The sequence below is a fragment of the Sceloporus undulatus genome, chromosome 2 (genome assembly GCF_019175285.1).
Source record: "Sceloporus undulatus isolate JIND9_A2432 ecotype Alabama chromosome 2, SceUnd_v1.1, whole genome shotgun sequence".
In the NCBI taxonomy this organism is placed as follows: Eukaryota; Metazoa; Chordata; class Lepidosauria; order Squamata; family Phrynosomatidae; genus Sceloporus; species Sceloporus undulatus.
The window spans coordinates 259617637-259641579 of NC_056523.1; the positions used below are offsets into that span (position 1 = coordinate 259617637).

Consider the following 23943-nt stretch of genomic DNA (forward strand, 5'->3'; position numbering starts at 1 on the left):
ATTATGGTAGAAAGAGTGTTTCGGTGTACCTTCATTGGTTGTGATATTCCCAGAAGTGATAGATTCAACTGCCAGTTTTCAGATTTAGAGCATTCAGATTTGAGTTAGTAAAACTGCAGAGTTCTCTATTACAGTTACCCCCCAAGATTTACTTCCGCTGTTTTTAGGCCAGAAAGATTTCCTCTCTCCCTCTTCTTTTCTTATTCATCTTATTTAGATTTTTAGGAGAATCTGGCTTCTGGCACAGAAATTCCCAAATTTTCTCCAAAATTGGTGTCTTGATAAGTCAGAACAGACTCTTGAAAGAAATGTCAACTGGAAAAAAAAAAGACCCGTACAAGAGTGACATGGATCATAGAATTGTAGAGTTGGAAGAGCCCACGGGGCCTTCCAGTCCAACCTCGCACTGGCCGGAACTCGAATCAACACACCTATCAGGTGTGTGTGTGTGTGTGTGTGTGTGTGTGTGTGTGTGTGAGGTTAATGCTTAAGCCAAAGGCCATTCACATAACCATCTATTAAAACCAATCACCAAAATTTCAGTATTACAAAATACTACATCAGTTATTAAATAATTAACATCCGACTTTACATCCCAGTAATTTTAAAATTAACTAGTAATTTTAACGACAGGAATAGTGGGCAAAAAGTATTTTTGTTCATAAAAAACTAGCATTTTTAACTAGAATCTTCCTCCACTTATATCTTATCTCAATAAGATTGGAGCACAAGTGGGCCCTCCTTTGTAATATTGTAACATGGTTCCCTTTAGTTGAACAAACTGGTGTAAAGAAGACGTTTCTTTGTTCTGAGCCCATCCCTCTTGTAATGTCGCCCTTTTTGACCTTGAATTTTTGATGTTGCCTTTTAAGGATTTGTGTTTTAACTTGTTTTTTTATTTGTAGTTGTTATTGTTTTCTGCCCTTTTTTTGGTAAGAAATAAAATATATTTTTAAAAACTAGCATTTTTACAAAAATAAAATTTTGAAATGCAAAAAAAAAAAAAGAAATAAAAATGCACAGAGGAATAATGTTGTATTCAACAATTGCAGATTTGTGTAATTATGACCTTCTTGAGGGTAGTAAATATTATTTTTCCTCGTCATTAGAACTAATGATGATGAACTTCATGGTTATTCTGAAAATCATTTTAGTATACATGCCCCTACAAATCAGCTCAGTTCCAGAATTAATAGCCAGATGGACATGGATCATGGATTGCAGTTATACATGTTTGTCACACTGTTGTCTGGTAACAGGATCTCCTGGACATTGAAGCCCCAAGCCTAGTTCTACTGGATTCACTTCTCTTCTTACTAATGAAAAAAGAACATGAGGTGTATATATAAAATGGATTGATAGATTTCTGAAGTAGAAATACTTCAGGATGGAAATGTTAAAATTAGTAGTCTTAGGCCTCAAGGGCTATTGTCGGGCTGCTCCTGGGGCGGGGTAGGCACATGATGCACGTGCTTTGATTACACCGAGGCTACATCAGGGTGCCTAATGTGGCCCCAACCTGGCCACAAAATCAGCAGTTTCTTACCGTTCCTTTTCACAGCCTGTTCGGGACCACACAGCGGGCGCCCTTGGGGCTGCTTCTTTTGCCCTGTCTGCTTCACCCCACAGTCTACTAACTCAGGGTTTTCTTGATCCTATCCATATCTTGAAAGTCTATCTATTAGTTCCAATATGACCATGAAGCAGGATATTAACTGAGATTTGTGTATAATCTCAAACAGTTCCCTTACAGAGGGGATTACTTGATTTTGCAGCCTGTATAATACGTTTAAGGGGAAATCTTACCCATATTTGGATCACATTCTGATCTCATCTAAAACATGGAAACAATGTCTTGCAAGACCATCTTGATATACCTTTACTTGAACATTACATACCTAGTGCCAGGATGTTGTTTTATATGTGGTGGGAAAACAAAAAAAGAAACAAACACATGCAACCATGATTGTAGTAAATTGGTCACTCTTTTATTGGACATAACTGAGTAGTGTTGGCATGGCATGAGGTCTAAATACCCATCTGTTAACAAATAACCCTATCTCCCCCAGCCCAGCTGCTCAGTAGAACACCTAACATTAATAGTTTGCAATATATATTGGTGCACAGCCATTGTGTGTTTCTTGCCATGTAGGAGTGATGCTGGTCCCCAGTCCCAAAGTTAAGTCTGGCCCTACAAACCTGCACCTGTAAAAGAGACAAAAAATATGTTGTTGTTTTTTAATAAATGGAAGTATGGTGAGCAGAGATGTGATAAGCCTGGACATATGACCCATACCTGTCCAGGCATATGTAGCATACGATATGGTGGAAGCCTGTTCAGTTTGTTTTACAAATATTTCAGTCAGCTGCTGGAGTCCACAGAAACTCGCTACCACAAGAGGTTTACCAAACTTTTCTAGCAACTTGCAACTAAAGTCCACTAGTTCAAAACCAAATTTGAAATTAATTCCCAGCATTGTTACTTGTTTTCCTACTGGTGTTTAATATTCATTGCCTTTTAACAGTTGCCTAGTTACAGCATTGCTACTGTAGATATTCAGTTGTTGTTCAAGCATGTTTACTCAATATGCAAGAAAGGAGAGTAAATAGGTCTGTCCCCCTCCCGTCCCTGGTATCATCATTCTAATATGTGTGGAGGATTATGTCTGAAGCAGAGAGCCGCTTCAGTCCATGGAAGCTCTTCCTGTGGGAAACCTGGAAAATCAGAGTTCCAATGCATATAGAGAACCTCCAAGGGTAGACAATGTTCCCAACTTCAGACCTTCCATGTATAGGAAGGCACTCGAATCAGACCCCAAGAGGGTCAGAGATAGCACACAACCCCTCTTCACTTGTTGAATAAGTGTGCTTTAATAACAACTGAATAGGACTCTGGTAGAAATTTTCTATCAAAGCCTAGATTTAGACGTAGTAACTCTATGCTCCCTTGGCTCCCTTGTCCACAGTATCCAGCCCTCCAAACTCCTCTACCTATAATGGATCCTGGAGGTTATGTGTTCTGCTGCCCTCATCATCTATACTGCCTGTCCCATGTGACCTGTTGAACCTCCTTCATCATCTCCTGTGTACTATGCCAGCCAGCTTCCCCACACCTGCAGGGGTGCTGAACTTGCCCTCTTTCCTTCTCTTGGTAAGCACCAGCATACATGCATTAATGTGGTGTTTGGAAGGAGAAGAGTCCCTTTCATCTATTGCTGCAGCAATAGAACCCCACAGTAGTAGAGCCATTCCTTGGATGAAATGAGTAATACAGTAAGACAGAGTTCTTTTAGTTAAGAATGGCATGGAATTTTAAAACAACACCCCCACAAATTTACCGGTAATTCATTTCAAATTGAATATTAGGTTCCACTAATGCTAATCTTAAAGGTATCCTAATGAACATAGGCAGCTGTTATATTCAGTCAAATCATTTTCCAACTGGCTCAGGTTTGTCTATTCTGACTAGCACTGTCTGTCCAGTGATGTGTTTTCTGTTACTCCTTGTTCCTTTTAGCCAGAAACACCTAGGATTGAACCTGGAAGGTTCTGTCTCAAACCTGGCTCCTTTAGTGAGCTATAGCCCCAGTGACTGTTAACCAATTGTGACATTGTTTAAAGCAGCTTGGGAATAGTGAAACATCTGCTAAGAATGTTGCACAAGCTCACGTGTCAGCTTCTGTGAACATATGCCAGATTTCCCTCATTTCTTTATAATTTCATTGTTTGTTTCTCTGGCAGATCTGGACGAATGTTCAAATGGAACACACCAGTGCAGTGTAAATGCTCAGTGTGTGAATGTTCCAGGATCATACCGCTGTAACTGTGCAGAAGGATTTACTGGAGATGGGTTTACTTGTTCTGGTAAGTAAAAGTTTTAAGATGTGTTCCAGAAGAATTATATTCTATTTGCTTGTTTCCTATGGAAAAATATTTCAGAGCTCCAGGGATAGTATGGGGCTAACTTTTGATCCAGTGCCTGCTTTTCTACACATCTAGGCATACAGTTTCATAAAAAGCCTAAGCCACATCTGTGCAACACCTCAGCATCACGTCCACACACAAGTTAACAATTCTGAAAGCATGATGATTATTTTACAAACTAAACAATGGCTTTTCCACCAGTGAGCTTTCAGTGAAAGTAAACAGAAATTAAAAATTTGAAGATCATATAATTTCAGCGTTAATTATATTCAACAGATATTGATGAATGTGCAGACAATATTAATCTTTGTGAGAATGGCCAATGTCTGAATATTCCTGGTGGATATCGTTGTGAATGTGAGATGGGCTTCACTCCAGCTTCAGACAGCAGATCTTGCCAAGGTAAGTCACCACTACTCCCAAGCTTCATTTTCCAAGTTTGGATTGGATGTCAAGGGGGAAACCACAAGAAGTACTGGAAGGGCTTCTGTGTGGTTGCGGAACAGTCAGCGCAGGCTTTAGGTACAAAAGACACTTTTTCCCAGGGAAAGATTTTTTTCACTGTGCAAGATCAGATGAAGGCTGTATTAATTTTTAAAGAGGTTTTCATGGCTTTGGACCAAGAATACTACAGCTAAGTTTGGATTAATTTTCTTTTTGCCATTTCTATCAAGCATGAAATGGAAAGAACAAAAGAAAAGTAAGGCACTTATCACATATTTGTTTAAAAATTATATTGTGACCAAGTATTACTTTGATCAGGATACTCCTTCATAAATGTAAAAAGAAAATGTGAATTTCATAGGAATCAGATGTGCATATTTTTCATGTCTTCAGGGTATAAGTGTATGATTCATTCACATCAAAGTACCCTAATTTTCTGACAAATCTGTAGTCTGCATACATTACAAAGTTCTAAGGTCCATGAGTATCAAATATCCTTTGACTAGATATGTGAAATGCGAAATGCATACATACAAAACTTAATGTTCATACCCACTGTCTCCCAACATTAGTATGGATTAGATTTTTGTAGTCATATTTCTATTCTGTGTATTTATTTCATACAATTAGTGTCTAGTGTATGTGGACCACATTCATAGACAATTGTTCTTGGCATTATTTTTCAGATATCGATGAATGTGTCTTCCAGAATATCTGTGTGTTTGGTACTTGTAATAACTTACCAGGAATGTTTCATTGTATCTGTGATGATGGCTATGAACTGGATAGAACTGGTGGGAATTGTACAGGTATGTATTTGATCATCACACTGAATTTCATCCTTGTTGCAAGAGCTCAAAACAATCCAGTGGGTTGGTCCATTTTATCCCCATGACAGTACTGTGCAGTAGGTTAGCTTGAGATGCACTAGCTTATTCAAATCCTCCAAGAAGGTACCTGAGAAGAAATGTGGTCATAACACTAGTTTTCACTTACATTTCTTTAATATTTTCTTTCATTTTGAACTTTAGAAAACATTCACAATAAACATTCATTTAACTGATTTTCCCTACCCACACCAGATATTAGCTTATTATTTTAACCATAAATAATATGAGTCAAGCACGGTTTTTGCTTGTTGCTGTCAATGGAAGGCATTCATCAGTGGAAGAGATCCCTGTTCCTCTTGTAGTACCCCACCCAACCCCAGTCCAGATCTGTTCAGGAGGGTTGGAGGACTTATTTAGGACTAAGGTGGTGTTGCAAATGGGAGGAAGGCCTGCATATGTAAGTCCAGTTACGAAGACATGTGTCCTCAACAGGATTCCATCCAACATCACTATCTAGGCTTGCAGCCTTAAGACAGGATCCTGTTGGACCATTATGTCAGCTTAATTGTGGATTATGCCCACCATTGTACTTTTTACTTCCTTGCATAAGGAGATATCCAGGATACTGAAGTAATTTGCCATCACACCATGCTGCAATGTTTTGGCTTAAAGGAATGTAAGCACATGAACATAACTCCAGTCACACCTATGACTAGAACAGCAATTGAAGTGGTGGAACATTTTTACTGGTTTTGGCTGAATGGGGTGGTTCAAGTTGGCATGGCTAGCTCTCTGTCATGGCACACATGAACCACAGTACAGCAAACAGATGCTTCTGCTCATCACACAGCATCTTGGGGGCTGGGGGGTGGCTTGTTGAACAATAGCTCAGGGGCAGAAGGGCATTAGCCACATCCTGAAGTACCTCACTTAACCAAACTGCAGATCTCATTAACTTGAAGTGGCTCCCTCAACAATAACCTGGGTTCTGGGAGTCAATCCCTCAGGTAATTTGTAACTACATTTTGTGTAACTACAAATGTGATGTAGGAACTCAAGCATCATCTTGGAAGAGACTCGAACTCAACTAATCTAATGGAAACAAATGAAGAAGTAATGACAAATAAGAAGTAAAAGGCCAACATTTCCCCCAATTTTTCAAAAAGTGTGACATTCGCTGAATATGTATATTCAGAAATATTGGGAAAAGAAACTATGAAAGTCGTAATACAATCAGCCAGTAATGTCAGAGTGTGATGCTTGTGTTGTAGACGTCAAGAAAAATTTCATGGAAATGGATTTGGGGAAAAACCTCTGATAGTCATTGGATTTAGCTTCAAGAGATCCAGACCTAAGGCAAACTTTTTTATAACATACATTTGCAGTGGATCTTATAATACATTATAAATTCTGTTAGACTAGATGTAAGCATAATTAGATTTAAATATAAAAAACTATTTATATTGTGGACATTTCTACAATACTGTGCATTGATGGCAGCCACAATAATTCTACCTGTGACACTGATGTCAACAAAGTATTGGTTGGTTTAGTATTTCAGAAATACGCTTCATAGCAAAATGGATACATTTCTGGTGTATGGAGAAGTCAAACAGTTAACAGATTTCCTGAAAATCGACTTTTATTTATTTATTCAGTATGAAATAATTATGAAAAAAGTACAAAACCTCTGGGATGTTTTTCTTAAAATAATTTAACATCATTTTTTAAATGTCATCCTTTCTTTAGATATTGATGAGTGTGCCGACCCAATAAACTGTGTCAATGGTTTCTGTGTGAATACTCCAGGAAGATATGAGTGTAACTGTCCACCAGATTTCCAACTGAACCCAACAGGAGTTGGGTGTGTCGGTCAGTAAAGTTTCCATCTATAAATATTATATGTCTAAGCAAAAAGCAAAGAGCATCTATGTGAACCAATCTTAGCTCATTATTTTAATAGCGTAAATAAACTCCTTGTCAAATTTGTACGCCAATCATATCACATAAAGTAATGAAAATGATCAACAAATGCTAATTCCAAATATAAATTGATGATGGAATTAATTTAAAACAGGCATAATCTGATTACTGCTGTCTCCATCATGTCCCATTAGGATCTGTGTGGTTTTATTTTTCCTCTACGTGTGATATTTGATTGTTCTTGCTTTCTGTGGTGTGGCAATGTACCCAATTATTCCCTCCAAATGACTTGATGAAAAGGTCATTCTCATGCTCATAGACTGACCATATTTGAAGTTGAAAGGATATTTCCTCCTCATCAGATTGGCACTGACAATCTGCAGCCTGTGGTTTGGATCATTTCTGTGACACTTCTGAGGTTACTTCTCTGTAAGCCTTTCTGGAGTGCACTCTTTTCTACCCTTGGCACACAGTAGGCTGAATTTTATGTGCTGATTTTTGAGGAGCTAGTGACTAAATGTTAATGCTTTTTGTAACGTGAATGGCTCTTGGAGTAAAGGGAAATTTAGTTATCATCCAGTCATATCATCCAGTCGTTATTTTGTGATCTTGCACCACACAGATAAAGCCTTGATAGGTTTTTATGACCTGTTTATGAATTCATTCCTTTCTGGTGTTGCAGCCTTACATTTAGATCAAAATTCATGGGGTTGGGTAAGGTGACTGTATTTCATGTAAGGTTATTTATTTTTACTGCTTACAGTATTTATCATATGCATTTGAAATCACTGTGGCTAGTGAACACAAGTTTTATTTGCATTCATTCTATACAGATAACCGAGTTGGCAACTGTTATTTGAAATATGGACCAAGAGGGGATGGAAGTCTATCCTGTAACACTGAAATTGGTGTTGGAGTCAGTCGTTCCTCCTGTTGCTGCTCTCTGGGAAAGGCCTGGGGGAATCCCTGTGAGACATGCCCACCTGTAAATAGCAGTAAGGAAATGACTCTCTTAGATGTGAGGATGAAATATATATATACTGTACTAACAACATCTCATAGGGAGTACTCTACATCTTACAAAATTATTTCATCTGGTTCTGCTGTGTTTATATCCAACAATAAAAATGCTTTGTGCTTCATTTGTCAAATGTGATACAGTGGTACCCCGGGTTACGAATTTAATTCGTTCCGCGGCGCCGTTCGTAACCCGAAAGATTTCGCAACCCGAAACCACTAGCGCTGGAAAGCCGCGGCTTTTAAATTTCGTGCCAAAAAGCGCCGAAACACACCAAAAAAAATTTCGTAACCCGGAAAATCTTTCGTTACCCGGAACAGTTTTTTCCAAGCTAACTTTTTCGTACCCCGGAAATTTCGTAACGCGATCAATTCGTATCCCGGGGTACCACTGTACTTAGTTCTTTACTCTGGGAATCAAGGATCACAATTCTGCTTTATGATCTTGTATAGCATGTTCTTTAACCTCACTCCCCTCTTTTCTCTTGTTTATGCAAAAAGTACTAACACCAGGCTATACAGTATTGAAAAGAAAGTTTTGTAATGTATTCACTTGATAACTCCATGGCAAATGGTTTATTTTAATGGAGATACATCTCCAAAATGAAACCTAAGAGCCTCAGCAATCTTGGCTCTTCTTTATATTCCAATATTCATAACATGAATATATAGTGGACAACCTATGCACAGAGAACATGTTAAATCTTTAATAAAAGCATACTTCTTCAAAGTCATAATGTATTATATAACAGATACAGTGCATGGGACACATGGAAAGAAACTGTGAGCAAAATCATGTAAGCAAAGGTTTACTCATGTAATGGTTATTTCTCCTTTTTCTTCCCCCCATAGTCACATTCCAAAATCTGCTCAAGAGGGTTTCCTATTGGGAACAGACTTTGGGATACAGGAAGATATAAGATGAAGCAGGAGTATCCAGTTCCATTAGTAGAAAAATGTTACTGGGTATATTTTTCAGAAAGGCAACTCATTGTTTTTGTCCACAAATAATGTGCTGTAGTCTACTGATTTAGGATAGGGGAAAGTGACATCCAAAGTTACTATTTTATTCTATCTTGATCTCTATCATGTAAAGCACTGTGTGAACTTTACATCACTATATAAATAAATGTTAATGATAATAATAATAATAATAATAATAATAATAATAATAATAATAAGGTGACATTAAATAATGTTCATTTTTGCTTTTTTATGTGAGTTAGAGGGCAAAAACTGTCACCCTCACTCCTTGCACAGTTGGCCACTCCATTTTTATTTTGATGGTAAAGTTCATATACAATAAGTAAAATGGATGTTAAGAGTACTGTACTGACAAACTATACTTCTAACAGCCTAAACAATAAATAATGTCTTAACAGATTAAGATCACCCTGTTGATCAGCTGCCTCATAGTCAACCACCATGAGATTTTTTGCATTTTGGAACTTTAAACAAAAATTAATTGGCATAAACCCCAACTTTTTTGTGAAAATACTTCCTTAAAAAAGAGTTCCAAAATGTGAAAAATCATAAAAAATATGCAAAAATTTTCGTATTGACACTCAGTAGGGGGAACTTCTGAAATCCTTTGTTCTTCTGTGTGAGAATAAAAGAAGTGAATATTTACACTGCTAGTGAGCAAGTAATCTCTCAAGGACTGTGCAAGGGGAATTAATCTTACCATATCTATTATTCCTTTCATATTTCCTCTGTAGGTGAATATAATACTCTCTGTCCAGGTGGTGAAGGATTCAGACCTAATCCTATAACTATTATCTTAGAAGGTAAATATATGTTTAAGAATGAGCATTATTGCTTTTGCTTTCACTTAAAGGAGAGCCTACTTTTGTACCACATCTGTAATCGGGAGATAGTGCAGTTGAAGGTAACATTGTGTCTGTATCTGCACTAGAGATGTCGAAACACACAAATATGTAGTTCCACAAGAGAAACTGAAATACACATATTTTTGTCAACTTGGCTGTATTATACTGACCATATGAAATACTGGAAGACTTTATCAAAATTAATTAATGGCAGTAATCCAGACAGACAGATGTATGGGAACATATTTCCAGTTGTTAGGATCTTTTCCACCAACACACAAATTGCTTTTAAATTTGGAAATGAAAAAAATTCCCTTTACTGCTAAAGAATAATGTAAGTGATACTTTATTACCTTCTTGCATCTTATTCATTTTCCTAGCTGCCAGTTTATTAGCAATCTTCATATCATGCCACCAAATAAATGAATTGGAGGCATGAATGTGCTGCTCTCTGTCTGATCTTCCAAGCAGTCAGTGTGCCTGTAAATTGTCCCAAAATGGAAGTCATTCACCATAATAATAAATTTTATTTATATTTCCCGCCTCTCCCTGCTGATCAAGGCAGGATCACAACAAAAATCAACAGTGCAAAATACAAAGTACAAAATACAAAATAGAAAAAACAATATTATCTAAAATACAACAATACAGACAGCAATATTACTACCAGTGAGTTAAAATATCCAAGTCATCGTCTGCTTTCCATGCCATCAAATCAGAAGTGGGAGTGTTCTTTGGGATCAACTATAGAAGGTCGGATGGGCATGCTCGCCAGAAGAGATCTGTCTTTAGTGCCTTCTTAAAGTTTTCTAATGTGGTAATAAGACGGATCTCTTCCAGTAAGTTATTCCATAATTTAGGGGCTGCGGCTATAAACGCTTTGTGGGAAATAGTGACCAATCTAGTTTTCGTATATTCCAGTAATTTCTTCCTTGCTGTTCTGAGAGTGCGGGGCGGATTGTGTAGGGAGAGGCATTTCCTTAAGTAACTTGGGCCCAAGCCATGTAGGGCTTTAAAGGTAATGACCAACACTTTGTATTGCGCCCGGAAGCTGATCGGCAGCTAATGTAAAGATTTTAGTATTAGAGTGATATGGTCCGATCTTGATGTTCCTGTGACCAATCTGGCTGCGGCATTTTGGATCAATTGAAGCTTCCGAACTTGGTACAAAGGTAGCCCCATGTAGAGCACATTACAGAAATCTAAACGAGAGGTTATCAGTGCATGTACCACTGCTTCAAGGTCCCTCTGAGCCAGGTAGGGGCGCAGTTGGCGTATCAGCTGAAGCTGGTACCAAGCACTCCTGGCCACCGCCTCCACCTGAAATGACAACTGTAGAGACGAGTCTAGGAGCACTCCCAAACTGTGAACTTCGTCCTTTAAGGGAAGTGTGACCCCGTTCAGGACCGGTTGGCAAATCTCCATCCCTGGACCAGGGGTACCTATCGCTAGTACCTCCGTTTTTTCTGGATTCAACTTGAGTTTGTTTTCCCTCATCCAGCCCATTACCAACTCAAGACAGGCATTTAGAGGAGACATGCCATCTTTGGTCACTGCAGCAATCGGAGATACGGAGAGATAGATTTGGGTGTCATCAGCATACTGATAACACCGCACCCCATGTCTCCGGATGATCTCTCCCAGCCACTTCATGTAAATGTTAAACAGCATGGGAGACAGAATGGTTCCCTGAGAGATGTCATATGTCAGCTCTTTTACAAGAACAGCTGTCTCCCAGCATCACCATCTGGAATTTGCCTGAGAGGTAGGATCTGAACCACTGCAACACAGTGCCCCTGATACCTAATTCCCTCAGGCATTCCAGAAGGATACTATGGTTAATGGTATCGAAGGCCACTGAGATGTCTTAAAGCACCAGCAGGGTCACACTTTCCCTGTCAATGCCCAGACGGAGATCATCGACCAGGGCAACCATGGCAGTCTCAACTCCATAACCTGCCCGGAAGCTGGTTTGAAATGAGTCTAGATAATTGGCTTTATCCAAGACAGCCTGGAGTTGGAAGGCAACTGCCCTCTCAGTCACATTGTCCAAGAATGATAATAAGGAGACCAGTCTATAGTTATTCCTTAACAGGGGATTGTTTTTCATGAGTGGTTTAACCACTGCTTGCTTAAGTTTTGATGGAAATATCCCTTCTCTGAGGGATGCATTGATAATGATTGGGAGTAAGATTGTTACTGCATCCCCTCTCTGGGCAGGGATCTAGGGGGCAAGTCGTCTTCCTTACATATGTTTGTGCACTTTAACTTATACTACAAAATATGCTACAAAAGTCATGTCAATCAATCTAAGTCCTATTAACTTCATTGGAAGTCAAATATGCATTTTCAGTTTTATTATTTTGATTATGGGATGTAAATATCCCATACTTAATTGGAACATAGTCAGCACCCACATCCTCACCTGTAACATCCATGGATTCATTTATTCATGAGTTTGTCTGTAGGAAGCAGGGGGAAGGGATGAAAGTGACTGCTTCCCTCTGCTGCACCCAATGCCTCCATGTGGCAAGGAGGGCAAGCAAGTTGTCACAGAGAAAGAAGCAAGGAGGGCAAGTGGGAAAGCACATGGAGAAAGAGGGTAGGAGAGTGGGCGGGTGGGTGGATGGAGAAAGAGGCAGGGAGGGAAAGTGAACCTACTCAGGGACCACAGCTGCAACCCTGTCTCCCCTCCCCAACTAAGGTCCCCCCAGGGATGAGTGGAGAAAGAGGCAGGAAGCACAAGTGAGCCTCCTGGGGACTACAGTGGCGGCAGCAGTAGCTGTCAGAGGAGCGAGGGAAAGGGCTTCACTCCCCATCCACACCTCTTGTGGCTCCCCTGTCAGTCACCCTGTCTGTGCTCTTTCCCTCCATTGCACCCAGTGCCTCCGTGTATATCCCATACATGTGTGAGAGAGACAGGGATGGTGTGAAGGTGAGTGAGTGCAGAAAGAGGCAGGGAGAGCAAGTGGGCAGATAGGCAGAGAAAGAGGCAGGAAGGGAGCGTGAGCGAACTCTCCCAGGGACCACAGCTGCTGCTCCATATCCCCTTCCTGGCCTCTCATTGCACTCAAGAGGGTCCCACCAGGGAAGGGGGCACCCCAGTTATTCATAGTTTTCCACTTTCATGGGACTTTGTGCTTCTAACTGCCATGAAGGTGGAGGGCAAATTGTACTTGTTTGCATGTTAGTTCTCTTTCAGAACTCTTTTGTAACAAAGTGAGTAGATTTAAAAACAAAACAATGCAATCAAAAGGTAATCATTCATAAGTGGTCTGCTGTAGTCTTCCATGTACATTTAAGTAGCCAACAAAACAAAACAAAATGGCTTTTTCTCTCTTTACCAGACATTGATGAATGCCAGGAACTGCCTGGTCTTTGCCAAGGTGGAAACTGCATCAATACATTTGGCAGCTTCCAGTGTGAATGTCCTCATGGGTACTACCTCAGTGAAGAAACTCGCATCTGTGAAGGTGAACATTCTTATTTTTTCTCACAGAACAGCAAAAAGTCTTTCTCAAAATGTATTTTGTCTTGCAGATGTTTTTCTTTTCTTGGATGTAGATGCGTGATTTCTGTTTTGTCTGTAAAATGAGTCACAGAACTGCTTTGCTAATAAAACTATTGGGCCCCATACTTTACCTTCTTATCCTTAACTATATACATAAATGCAAATCTCATTGATTTCAAATTATTCCTATTTTATTTCCTACTAAATATGTATAGGATTCCATCAGGAACATAGATCAGATAAATTAAGAAAAACTCCTTTTTTTAAAAAAAATTATATTGACTAAATACTGGTTTGTAATAGGGAATTTATGTAAAAATTATTCAGTCCCATTGGAGAAATAATTGTAATTGATCTGGGATTCGCTTTTGACTACAATCTGCTCTTACAGAGCTAAAACCAGGGTTGGCATTCTGATTTGGCCAAGCCTTCCAAGAGGGTGACTGTACTGTGACAGCCCTAGTTGCTTTTCATTGAGGCCTGGTTAGTGAACATGTGTACAATGAAGTATCTCATAATAATGTAACAAAATAACTCTTTATTTCTTGCAAAATTCAAGAGGTACAAATATTGTTTAATACCTTTGTGCAGGACCACAACAAAACACAAAACAAAATATTTGCATGTGTGTCTGTGGAGAAGAAGATTCTGCAGAAAACATGAGTATATGTTAGCAAAAGACAAACATTGTTCAGGGAGAAATCTATGTTAGCATGTCAGAAGCACTTCAGGAGTCACTATGAATAGGATATAATACATTTAGTTTCCTCCATTTTGTTTTTTATGCATATTTTAAAAATGATCAATGACAGGGAGAACAGAAGGAAACAAACTAATACTTCATAAAAGAAAAGGGGAGCTAAGTCCGAAGTAATGGACAAAAGGGCAAGGACTTTTAGTAGTTATATAATAGGCCAAAACTTAATAGGTGACACTTTAATAATAAATATTACCTAATTTTTCTCATTAGTATTTCTTTTTAAGAAGATTTTTTTTCCTCAGAAATGGCTTAAAATTTTGGGAGGAGATCCCTCAACATGCCCCACAAAACATCCATGCCTCAAAATAAAGGGATTAGGGGGACACATAATTAGACCTTGGAAAGTCAAACTCTCACTGCACCTCTCCTACATAAAGAAACAGCCCCCCCCCCCCCCGGCCACCAAACCTTTGGTGACATTTTTTGCTATGCTTTTAGGCTCCCTTGGGCAATTTTGGACCCAGGAAAGCCCCCCCCTTTTTTTCCCCTTGTTTACAAACAGAAAAATGACTGGGTATCTTAGGCAAAACAATATTTTTGCCTTAGGGACACAAAACAGCCCTTTGGAGTCACATGTGGCTTGTGGAGCATACTTTTCCCTTTTCATTCATTTTAAAGAACTGTCTCAAAACAATTCTCAGACAAGCCTCAGACTCAACCTTATCCATACACTACAGAAAACACTACTAATATAATCATTTCAACAAATAGCAAAGTATTTTTTCTGTTTTGGGGACATCTCACTCTTGTTTGTAGAACAAAATGCTACACCAAAAACTGACACACTAATTAATGGTAGGCAGATGAATGACATAATACTACTAAAAATGCTGTATAAGGATTAGAAGATATCTCTCCTGGTACTTCTTATGTCTGTCATTTAAATTAATGGCAGATGCAACAGGCCTTGAATCTTATATTGGAACCGTGCAAAGATTAAGACTTTTTCTTCATTCTCCCAGACTCTTTTTGAATGATTTTCTGTAGAAAAGAAATACAGGGGGAAAGGAATTAAATATCCCTTATGTTCTGCAGCTCTTATCCAGATTGTGGGTCGGTGGCTACTGCACATTTTTAAAAGAGGAGGAAAATCTGAAGGAAAGAAGCTATCTGTTTAGTATTATATTTAGTTTATGCCTTAGAAGTGATTCATTACATTAACTCATTCATTAATTTAATATGTTAAAGAACCACAGGTAGCACAGTATTCATGGAAAAATAATTTTATTACCTACTTGGTCCACTTTGCTTTGGAAATCATTTGTCCAGTTTAATTTGGGTTTATGGGCTATAACTTATTTATCACTTGTTTCTTATTTACTTGGTATTTCCAGATATTGATGAGTGTGTTGCACACCCTGGTGTCTGTGGTCCTGGGACATGCTACAACACCTTAGGAAACTACACCTGCATTTGTCCCCCAGAATATATGCAGGTGAATGGGGGACACAACTGTATGGGTATGTTGCCTTTTACATTTCCAGTGCACCATGCTAATGGGAAGAGTTTGGAACTCAGCCTAAAAAGTTTAAATGCAAGAATTGGTTGCCTCTAAGAGTTGCCCACAGGCAAATCCTTCAGTAGCACTGTGTGCCAGACTTATGACTGGGTAGCATTGCACTTAAGCATCTCAAACTTTGAGATTATAAAGTCGTATGTATGAAAATGTGTATGTTACTGTTATTACATGCTGAATGTGCTCTTAAGTTTTATAAATGAATCCTAGGCTGCATCTATACTACAGAATTAATGCAGTTTGACACTACTTTAACTGCCATGGCTCAGTGCTATGGAATTCTGGGATTTATAATTTTGTGAGATAAATGATAAACAAGATCTCCCTTTCAGAGAGGACTGGTGACACAACTACAAATCCCAGGATTCCATAGCATTGAGCCATTACTGTTAAAACAGTATCAAACTGGATTATTTCTGCAGTACAGATGCAGCCCTAGTTATGTTCAGTGGGGGCAGGGAGTCCAAAGAATGCTTAATAAAGCATTCTTATAATTAAAGCCTTCATAGACAACTTTAATGGAATATACAGATATTTTTAAATTATTGCTTCTAAAACATGTTTCTGCTATGGGTTATGGAATATTCTGGTGGCCATTAAATAATCAAAATGTATAAAAATATATATACTCCACTTTATTCCATGCCAGCATTCTCTGCAGATACAAGCTGCAGATGCTGGTGAAAACATCTGGAATAAACTCTTCTTGAACATGGCCAAATAGCCCAAAACCCCCACAAAATACAATAAAAATGTAAAATAAACCATTCTCTCTCTCTCTCTCTATCTCTCTCTCTCTCTGTGTGTGTGTGTGTGTGTGTGTGTGAATGATGCACAGTTCAGAAACTGGGGTGATCCAGATTGCTTAAGGCTAGTAGTGAAAGAGACAATTCTGAAGCCAAAGTATGAAAACCTATCTCCAGGATTAATGATACAGATTGCTCTTCTACACACATCTGCCCTAAGCCAATGATGTGTTTTCAGCATTTTTTTCATTTCCATCTCTTTCGCCTCTGTAATTGTAGGACCTGTTACAGTTGTGTGACTATTGTGAGAAAGAGTTGTTACGAGTCCAAACATGTTAAAAGATTGTATAAAATAGTTCTCTTGCCTCTCCACTGCAGCCCTCTTGAGCAGATGGAAAGCTTACTTAAGAAAGTTTCCCCAAACATCCAGAACATGCTTTACAGATATATGTGGGAAGGCTTCTTCAACAAGGTGGAAACATCATTCCCTTTTAGTTCTCCTTACAGTAGCAGTCCCAACAGTGGAGTTAGCCTGTTGGATTCTGTCTTCACTTTATAAAAATAAACTAATTTTTCTATCATACTTGGGGCCATAAAAACTGGATTTACCATTTTTCTTCCCTCTATCCAAGTGCTCTTGGACATAAATCTTGCTGGCATATTTTCTCTGCTAAGGAAACAACTTATCTGAGACAAGTAGCTACCAGAGCTCTCTGTGTGAAAATTACAGAAAGAGGGGTTTGTAATCCATGATTTGTAATTCATGAAGTTTACAACTCAGGGTACTTTATGAAGGACATCTTTAAAGGTATGCACTCTCTCCATGTGCAGATATGAGAAAGAGTTTTTGCTATAGAAGCTACAATGGAACATCTTGTGATAATGAACTGCCCTTTAACGTGACCAAGAGGATGTGTTGCTGTACCTATAATGTTGGGAAAGCCTGGAACAAGCCTTGTGAGCCATGTCCAACTCCAGGAACAGGTAAAAACTGTTGTTAAGTGGAATCATCCATGCTAAAATAAATAAACAATATTCCACTGTAATGTATGCATCAAAGTAATCCTCTGGAGAAAATATTTTATTAGCTGTAAATTTAAGCAAAGGCAGTGTTCAGTAGGTTTCTTTCTTCTGACAATGTCATGAATAAATGTAAATATTGCTGCAGCTATAGGGCAAAATGTTTATTTATAGTTTCAATTTTGTCAACTCATGTCTTCCTCATTTTAGTGGAAGTTAGGCTGAAACGACATATGAAAAATAGTAGCTTGTATGACTCCCACAGTGTTTTCTTTTAACTGCAAGGCAGCTGTGGAGGCTACAGTTTTAGGACTCCTCCAGACTGATTTAAAAAACTAGAAAGCCCCAGATTTTGTTATGATTCTTTCCAGTTTTATTTTGGAGAGCCATGTGTTTTATGCATCCCATCATATTTTCTGTCAGCTCCTGGTACAGAGACCTTTTATACCAGCAACCCAGGTCAGTTTATGTCAACCCAGTATAAAATTGGAAAGAACAGGAATAAAATCTTGGACTTTTCAATCATCCTGGATGTGCCCTTAAACAGAGAACCGTCAGCTTCTGGAATCTACTTTCTGGAGATACTTTTTCTAAACACCAAGACAGTTGGGATTAATAATGTAGAAGCTTGATAAGACTTTGAAAGCTTTAGAGAGATTGTTGTTTGTGTCTGCACTTGGTTTAGGAAAACTTTAGTGACAATCTTTTATTTAAAAAAACACCTAGCTGGTTGAAATAGTAACAGTAGCTAAAATCAAGCAGAAAATGATCACAGGGGTAAGTAAAATTTAAAATTTAATATTTTTATTGGAAAACACCTGGAAGGATTATAAATATTACTTATAAATATATTTTTATTCCCATTTTAAGTTGAATTCAAGACAATTTGTGGAAATATTCCTGGCTTTACTTTTGATATCCATACGGGCAAAGCTGTTGGTAAGTTTAAAAGCTTTTACTAGAATACTAGAGCTGTGCAGATATCTGAGAAGCAAATACCTTTTTATTATAAATTATATAATAATAAATAAAATAAATAATTTTTATTTATAACCCGCTTTTTGTTAAAACAATCAAAGCAGCTTACAACAGTTAAAATAGTACATTCATATATACAAAGTATCCCCCCTTAAAAAAAGATTAAACAATATAAGATTTAAAATTACATAACTATTAAAAACCAGTAACAGTGGCAGAGTCATCACATATATTTGGGGGAATCGCCACATGGCCGAGTAGTGTATTTTGGAAAAGTCTGCTGGAAGAGATCAGTCTTGACAGCTTTCTTGAAGCTGTCTAAGTTGGTGATTTGACGGATCTCGCCTAGCAGGCCATTTCACCGGCTGGGAGCAGTTGCAGAGAAGGTCCTCTGAGAAGTCGCAGTCAGTCTGGTTTTATAAGTTGCAATAAATTCTTCCCAGAGGACCTGAGTGTACAAGGTGGATTATATGGAAGTAGGTTGATCCCTTAGATAAGTTGGGACCAAGCCATGTAGGGCTTTAAGAGTGATAACCAACACCTTGTACTGTGCCCAAAAAGTAATAGGCAGCCAATGGAGTGACTTTAGCATTGCTGTTATATGGTCACTCCTGGATGTTCCAGCGATCAACCTAGCAGTCATATTCTGTACCAGTTGAAGTTTTTGGACTAGGCACAAGGGTAGCCCCATGTAGAGCGTATTGCAAAAATCAAGTCTTGAAGTTACCACTGCGTGTACTACAGTTTCTTTAATTAAACTTGGACTCACTTCCATATCCAGTTCCTGGTTTAGATATTGCCATGTTTTCTTAACTGTGAATAATTATAATTTATATATGCCATGAGCCCATTCAGATACATACACATATATTCAGTACACTCTTCCATGTGATTGTCATCTCAAATTGCTTCACTAGTATAGGTTGCTTATTTATAAAGCAATTTCCATACATATAAAAAATTCTCATGATAGAGTAGAAGTTTAGCCTTGCCCTTTTTATTACATTCTGTCTGTGGAAAAAACAATACATTACAATAATTGTTATACATACTAAAATATTTATTGCATTTATTTAATAATTATATGTGTTATAATGTTGTTGTTTTAGTTTTATGCTGTATCTCAACTAGATAAAATTTAGAACCATACTGATTTCCTTGTTTCAATAGTAGAAAAATGATGAGAAAATAATTGCATTCCTAAGCGAATGAATGTTCTTTTTTCAGATATTGATGAATGTAAAGAGATTCCAGGAATCTGTGCAAATGGAGTTTGCATTAACCAGATTGGCAGTTTCCGCTGTGAATGTCCTACGGGATTTAGCTACAATGATCTGCTCTTGGTTTGCGAAGGTGATATATATTTAACTATTTTCTGTTTTATGAAAATATCTGTGCTTCCACTTAAGTGCATATAACTGGCTTCATGAAGTGGCGAGTACAGCCAGAAATTACACAAATATGTCTCTAGGACAACCAAATGATCAATGAGAAAGTTTCTCCACATAATTTCATTGCCCCATTGTTATCTACCAGGATTTGATGGATCAGAAAAGACAAGTAAACAACTTGAACTACACTATCTCTGTGTACAGTGGAACTGCTGGCACATCTTACCCAATAAATTCAAAGCATGTGAATATCTCTTCAAAAATATAGCCTCAAGTGACTTTTAATTTTGGAAAAAAAGAATACAGTATATCAGTATTTTAGTGGCAAATGGAAGCAAGTGGGAAAAAATTGCTATTGAAAAATAAACCTCAATTTAAATGAATCCCTGGGGTTCCCCCCCCCCACAATATTTTTATTTACACATTCCATTCACTATTAACTATAAACATTGATTACCCTTTTTTGTCTTACAAGAAACCTATGTAATGTCTAGTTTCACATAATAATATTGACCTAAGATATCTTTTTAAAGATAGTGTTTAGAGGTATCCTGTTTTCCCTTCTTCTTGAAAGAGAAAACATATTTTTAATATATCTTTTAGATGACATTATACATTCTTTGGAGGCGTTACTGTGAAAATATTGGCTTCATTGGCTCACTGAGAAGTTAAGCTTGGGTTTGAAGTCTCTCACTTAAACCCAGAAGATTTTAAGGTGCTTTAACGTCAGCTCAATTATGCCTATTGTCTTTACACAGCACATTAAAATATTGAAAGCTTTACAGGGGTGACAAAAATCTCAACTGACTCATTGTTGATATTGTAGATATTGATGAATGCAGTAATGGTGACAATCTCTGTCAACGGAATGCAGATTGTATTAACAGCCCTGGTAGTTACCGCTGTGAATGTGCTGCAGGTTTCAAACTTTCACCCAATGGTGCTTGTGTTGGTAAGAAATCCCTTGTTTATGTTTCCTTTTACACAAATGTTTAGCCATTATATCTTACCAGTTTTTAACATTAACATGAACCAATTAAAAAAACTGTTATAAATGCTACTTTTGCAGCAAATTCATTCAGAGAACAGATTGTAAAATGCCACAAACATCCATAAGTACCAAAGAACAAATAAATAATACAAACTCCATGTATATTTTATTTTTATTATAGATCGCAATGAATGCCAAGAAATTCCTAATGTATGCAGTCATGGCACATGTGTGGATAAAGAAGGGACATACTATTGCATCTGTCAAAATGGTTTTAAGGCATCCCATGACCAAACTATGTGCATGGGTAGGTTGATTAAAGTGCTTTCTTTATAAATATATAAATTAGAAGATTTAATATACATTAATTAATTGAATTTGGTTAAGTTTGGTTAGGATCAATACTGTAGCATACACCTCAATTAAAAATATTTGTGATCTACATTCACAGATAAATGTGGTTGTTGTTTGTATTATATTGTGTCTGAATAAAACTGTGAGATACATAGAAGAGGATTACATCAGTGATCATCTCCTGAGAGGATTCTAAAAATAATCATTCCTTTATGGTAACATTTTCTTTATGTAGATGTTGATGAATGTGAAAGACATCCTTGTGGAAATGGAACTTGTAAAAACACAGTTGGATCATATAACTGTCTGTGCTATCCAGGATTCGAGTTAACTCATAACAATGACTGTATGGGTAAGAGGAATGATTAAAAACTACATCTTTTCATTTCTTAAATGAAACAGGCAAATCTAATTCAAATTTTTACCTATTTATATTCAGAATCTTTAAAATGTATGATAATCATTCTGTTAAAAATTATTTAAACAATAAAATATAATTAATACTTAAGCAGGGCAAAATTAGCATCACATTATTTTACTTTGAAATTATATGCCAAAAGTTTTTTAATGACTTTACATTTATCTGTTCTTTGCCACTAGCTGGCTTCTGACAAACATGAGAAGGATTTTCTCTCTAATAGGATAGACAGAAATACATTGATTTGTACTTGGGCAATTATGGAGCCTGGGTAACTGGTTTCCAGTAGGATGCCTCTCTTTTTTCCACTGGAGCTAATAACTCATTTTGGAGTTAAGATTTCAGCTGAGAAAATGGTGTTGGGGGAAAGGATTTAAAACCCATTCTGTCTAGTTCCCCTCCACGTGTGGTTGCTTTTAAGGATGACAAGAGGTCAAGAGAGCTGATTGCAATCTCTTCTAATATCATTTTTCCCATCAGTATACCTCTATCTGATTTTAATGCAGATATATATAAGTCCTTCCAGTATAATTTGAGTATCCTGTATCAAGATTTCCAAATCTTAAATACTCCAAAATTAAAAATCATTCACATGGATAATTGAGATAGTGACATCTTTGTTTTCTGATAGTTCAAACTTTGTTTCGTGCACAAAATTACTAATAAATATTGTATAAAATTACTTTCAGGTTGCGTTTATAAGGTGTATATAATATGTGTGAATTTCATGTTTAGACTTTGGTACCATCACTAAGATAGCTCATTATGTATATGCCAATATTCCAAAATCTGAAGAAGTATGAAATCCAAAACACTTCTGGTCCTAAGCATTTCAAATAAGAAATATTCAACCTGTATTAAGGGTTTTTTTAAATGGAGATGTTTCTTAGGTGCCTTTTTGTGAGTGTAAGTAACAATATTGTTGGAAACCTCTCCACTGATGTGATTCTATTGAACTGATTAAGTGCTATCTGTGTTATATAGTGCCAAATATATGAAATAATTCAAAGATATTAGTGTCAAAATGTCACTGATAAGCAGAGGTAAAAATTCAGAGCAAATTGTGCCAAAGTTCCCTGAAATATATTTCTTTTGTGCTGGAAAACATTAATAGGCAACAATTTGCCTAGTAATGACGCGTCATTTTAAAAAACACATATTCCTTCAAGTGCCGAAGTTTTTTCACCCAGAAAACCTTTTCCCTTACTGGCTATGATTTGTCATTTTATGAAACAATCAGCTTAATGTGTTCGTAACATACTATGACAACTGCATCTCTACATGCATTCCATTTTGTTGACTTCATGGGAAATTGTTAACCTTTTTCCTGCTTATTTATAGATATTGATGAGTGCAGTTCCTTCTTTGGGCAGGTGTGCAGAAATGGGAGATGTTTTAATGAAATTGGTTCATTCAAATGTTTATGCAATGAAGGTTATGAACTTACTCCAGATGGCAAGAACTGCATTGGTATGTATGAAAGCAACCGCCAAATGTGAAAGTGACTTCACTAGAGATGTAATGCTGTTCACCTTTAGCTAGAATCAGAAACAAGATGGCTCTGAATACTATTTGTTGAAGAAAACAAGCTGAAGGATGCTTTTGCACTCATATCCTGTTTATGGACTTTCCAGAAGCATAGATTTTTGCTGCTGTGGGAACAGAACACTAGAATAGATGAGACTTTGGTTTAATCCAACATGACTCTTCTTATGTGCTTCAGGTATTAAGCGCTACCGAACACACTGTGACATTTTTGCAGAGATAGATATAGAATTGCATTATTTTTTTGAATAAAATTGCAAAGAAATGGATGAACATATCATTTATTACTTAAAAATAAAATATAGTAAAGTTAAAGGAACTTTTTTGAAGTAATTTGTTTAGGCCAGGTGTATTATTATTTATATCAATCTTGTCATCATCATTGTTATTTATTCAGTACTATCAGTGTACATTATTACAATATTAAAAACAAATATGCTGTCAGGTGTAATCATAGTTTGAATACCTGGATTAAAGTACTGGGATTGTACTGAGAATATGAACTTCAATCACATAGGGCTCCCAGGGACTGCTCTCAGAATGGAATGGAAGGCGCCTGGAATGACTGAGGGATGAGTGGAGGACGCATTTTATCGCACACACAAGTTCCTCACTCCTTCCGTTCTGTTCCCCATCCGTTCCAGAGGAGGAGATTTTTGAGAACTGTTCAAAACAGTTGTCAAAAATCTCCTCCTCTCTGGAATGGACTGGGCATGGAAGGGCAGGGAACGGAATAAGTAAGGGAC

The 23943-nt window shown here is 37.4% G+C and overlaps 1 protein-coding gene across 1 annotated transcript in view; it reads left to right on the forward strand.

Annotated features, from left to right (window-relative positions):
* FBN2 (fibrillin 2) overlaps window positions 1-23943 on the forward strand; it is a 226412-nt gene that overhangs the window by 172370 nt on the left and 30099 nt on the right. Inside the window, 15 exon segments of the mRNA XM_042447774.1 lie at window positions 3742-3864; window positions 4201-4326; window positions 5055-5177; window positions 6948-7070; window positions 7955-8116; window positions 9857-9925; window positions 13315-13440; window positions 15573-15698; window positions 17332-17484; window positions 18391-18459; window positions 19726-19851; window positions 20716-20841; window positions 21062-21187; window positions 21470-21586; window positions 22994-23122. Of these exon segments, the coding sequence (XP_042303708.1) occupies window positions 3742-3864; window positions 4201-4326; window positions 5055-5177; window positions 6948-7070; window positions 7955-8116; window positions 9857-9925; window positions 13315-13440; window positions 15573-15698; window positions 17332-17484; window positions 18391-18459; window positions 19726-19851; window positions 20716-20841; window positions 21062-21187; window positions 21470-21586; window positions 22994-23122 (1824 nt within the window).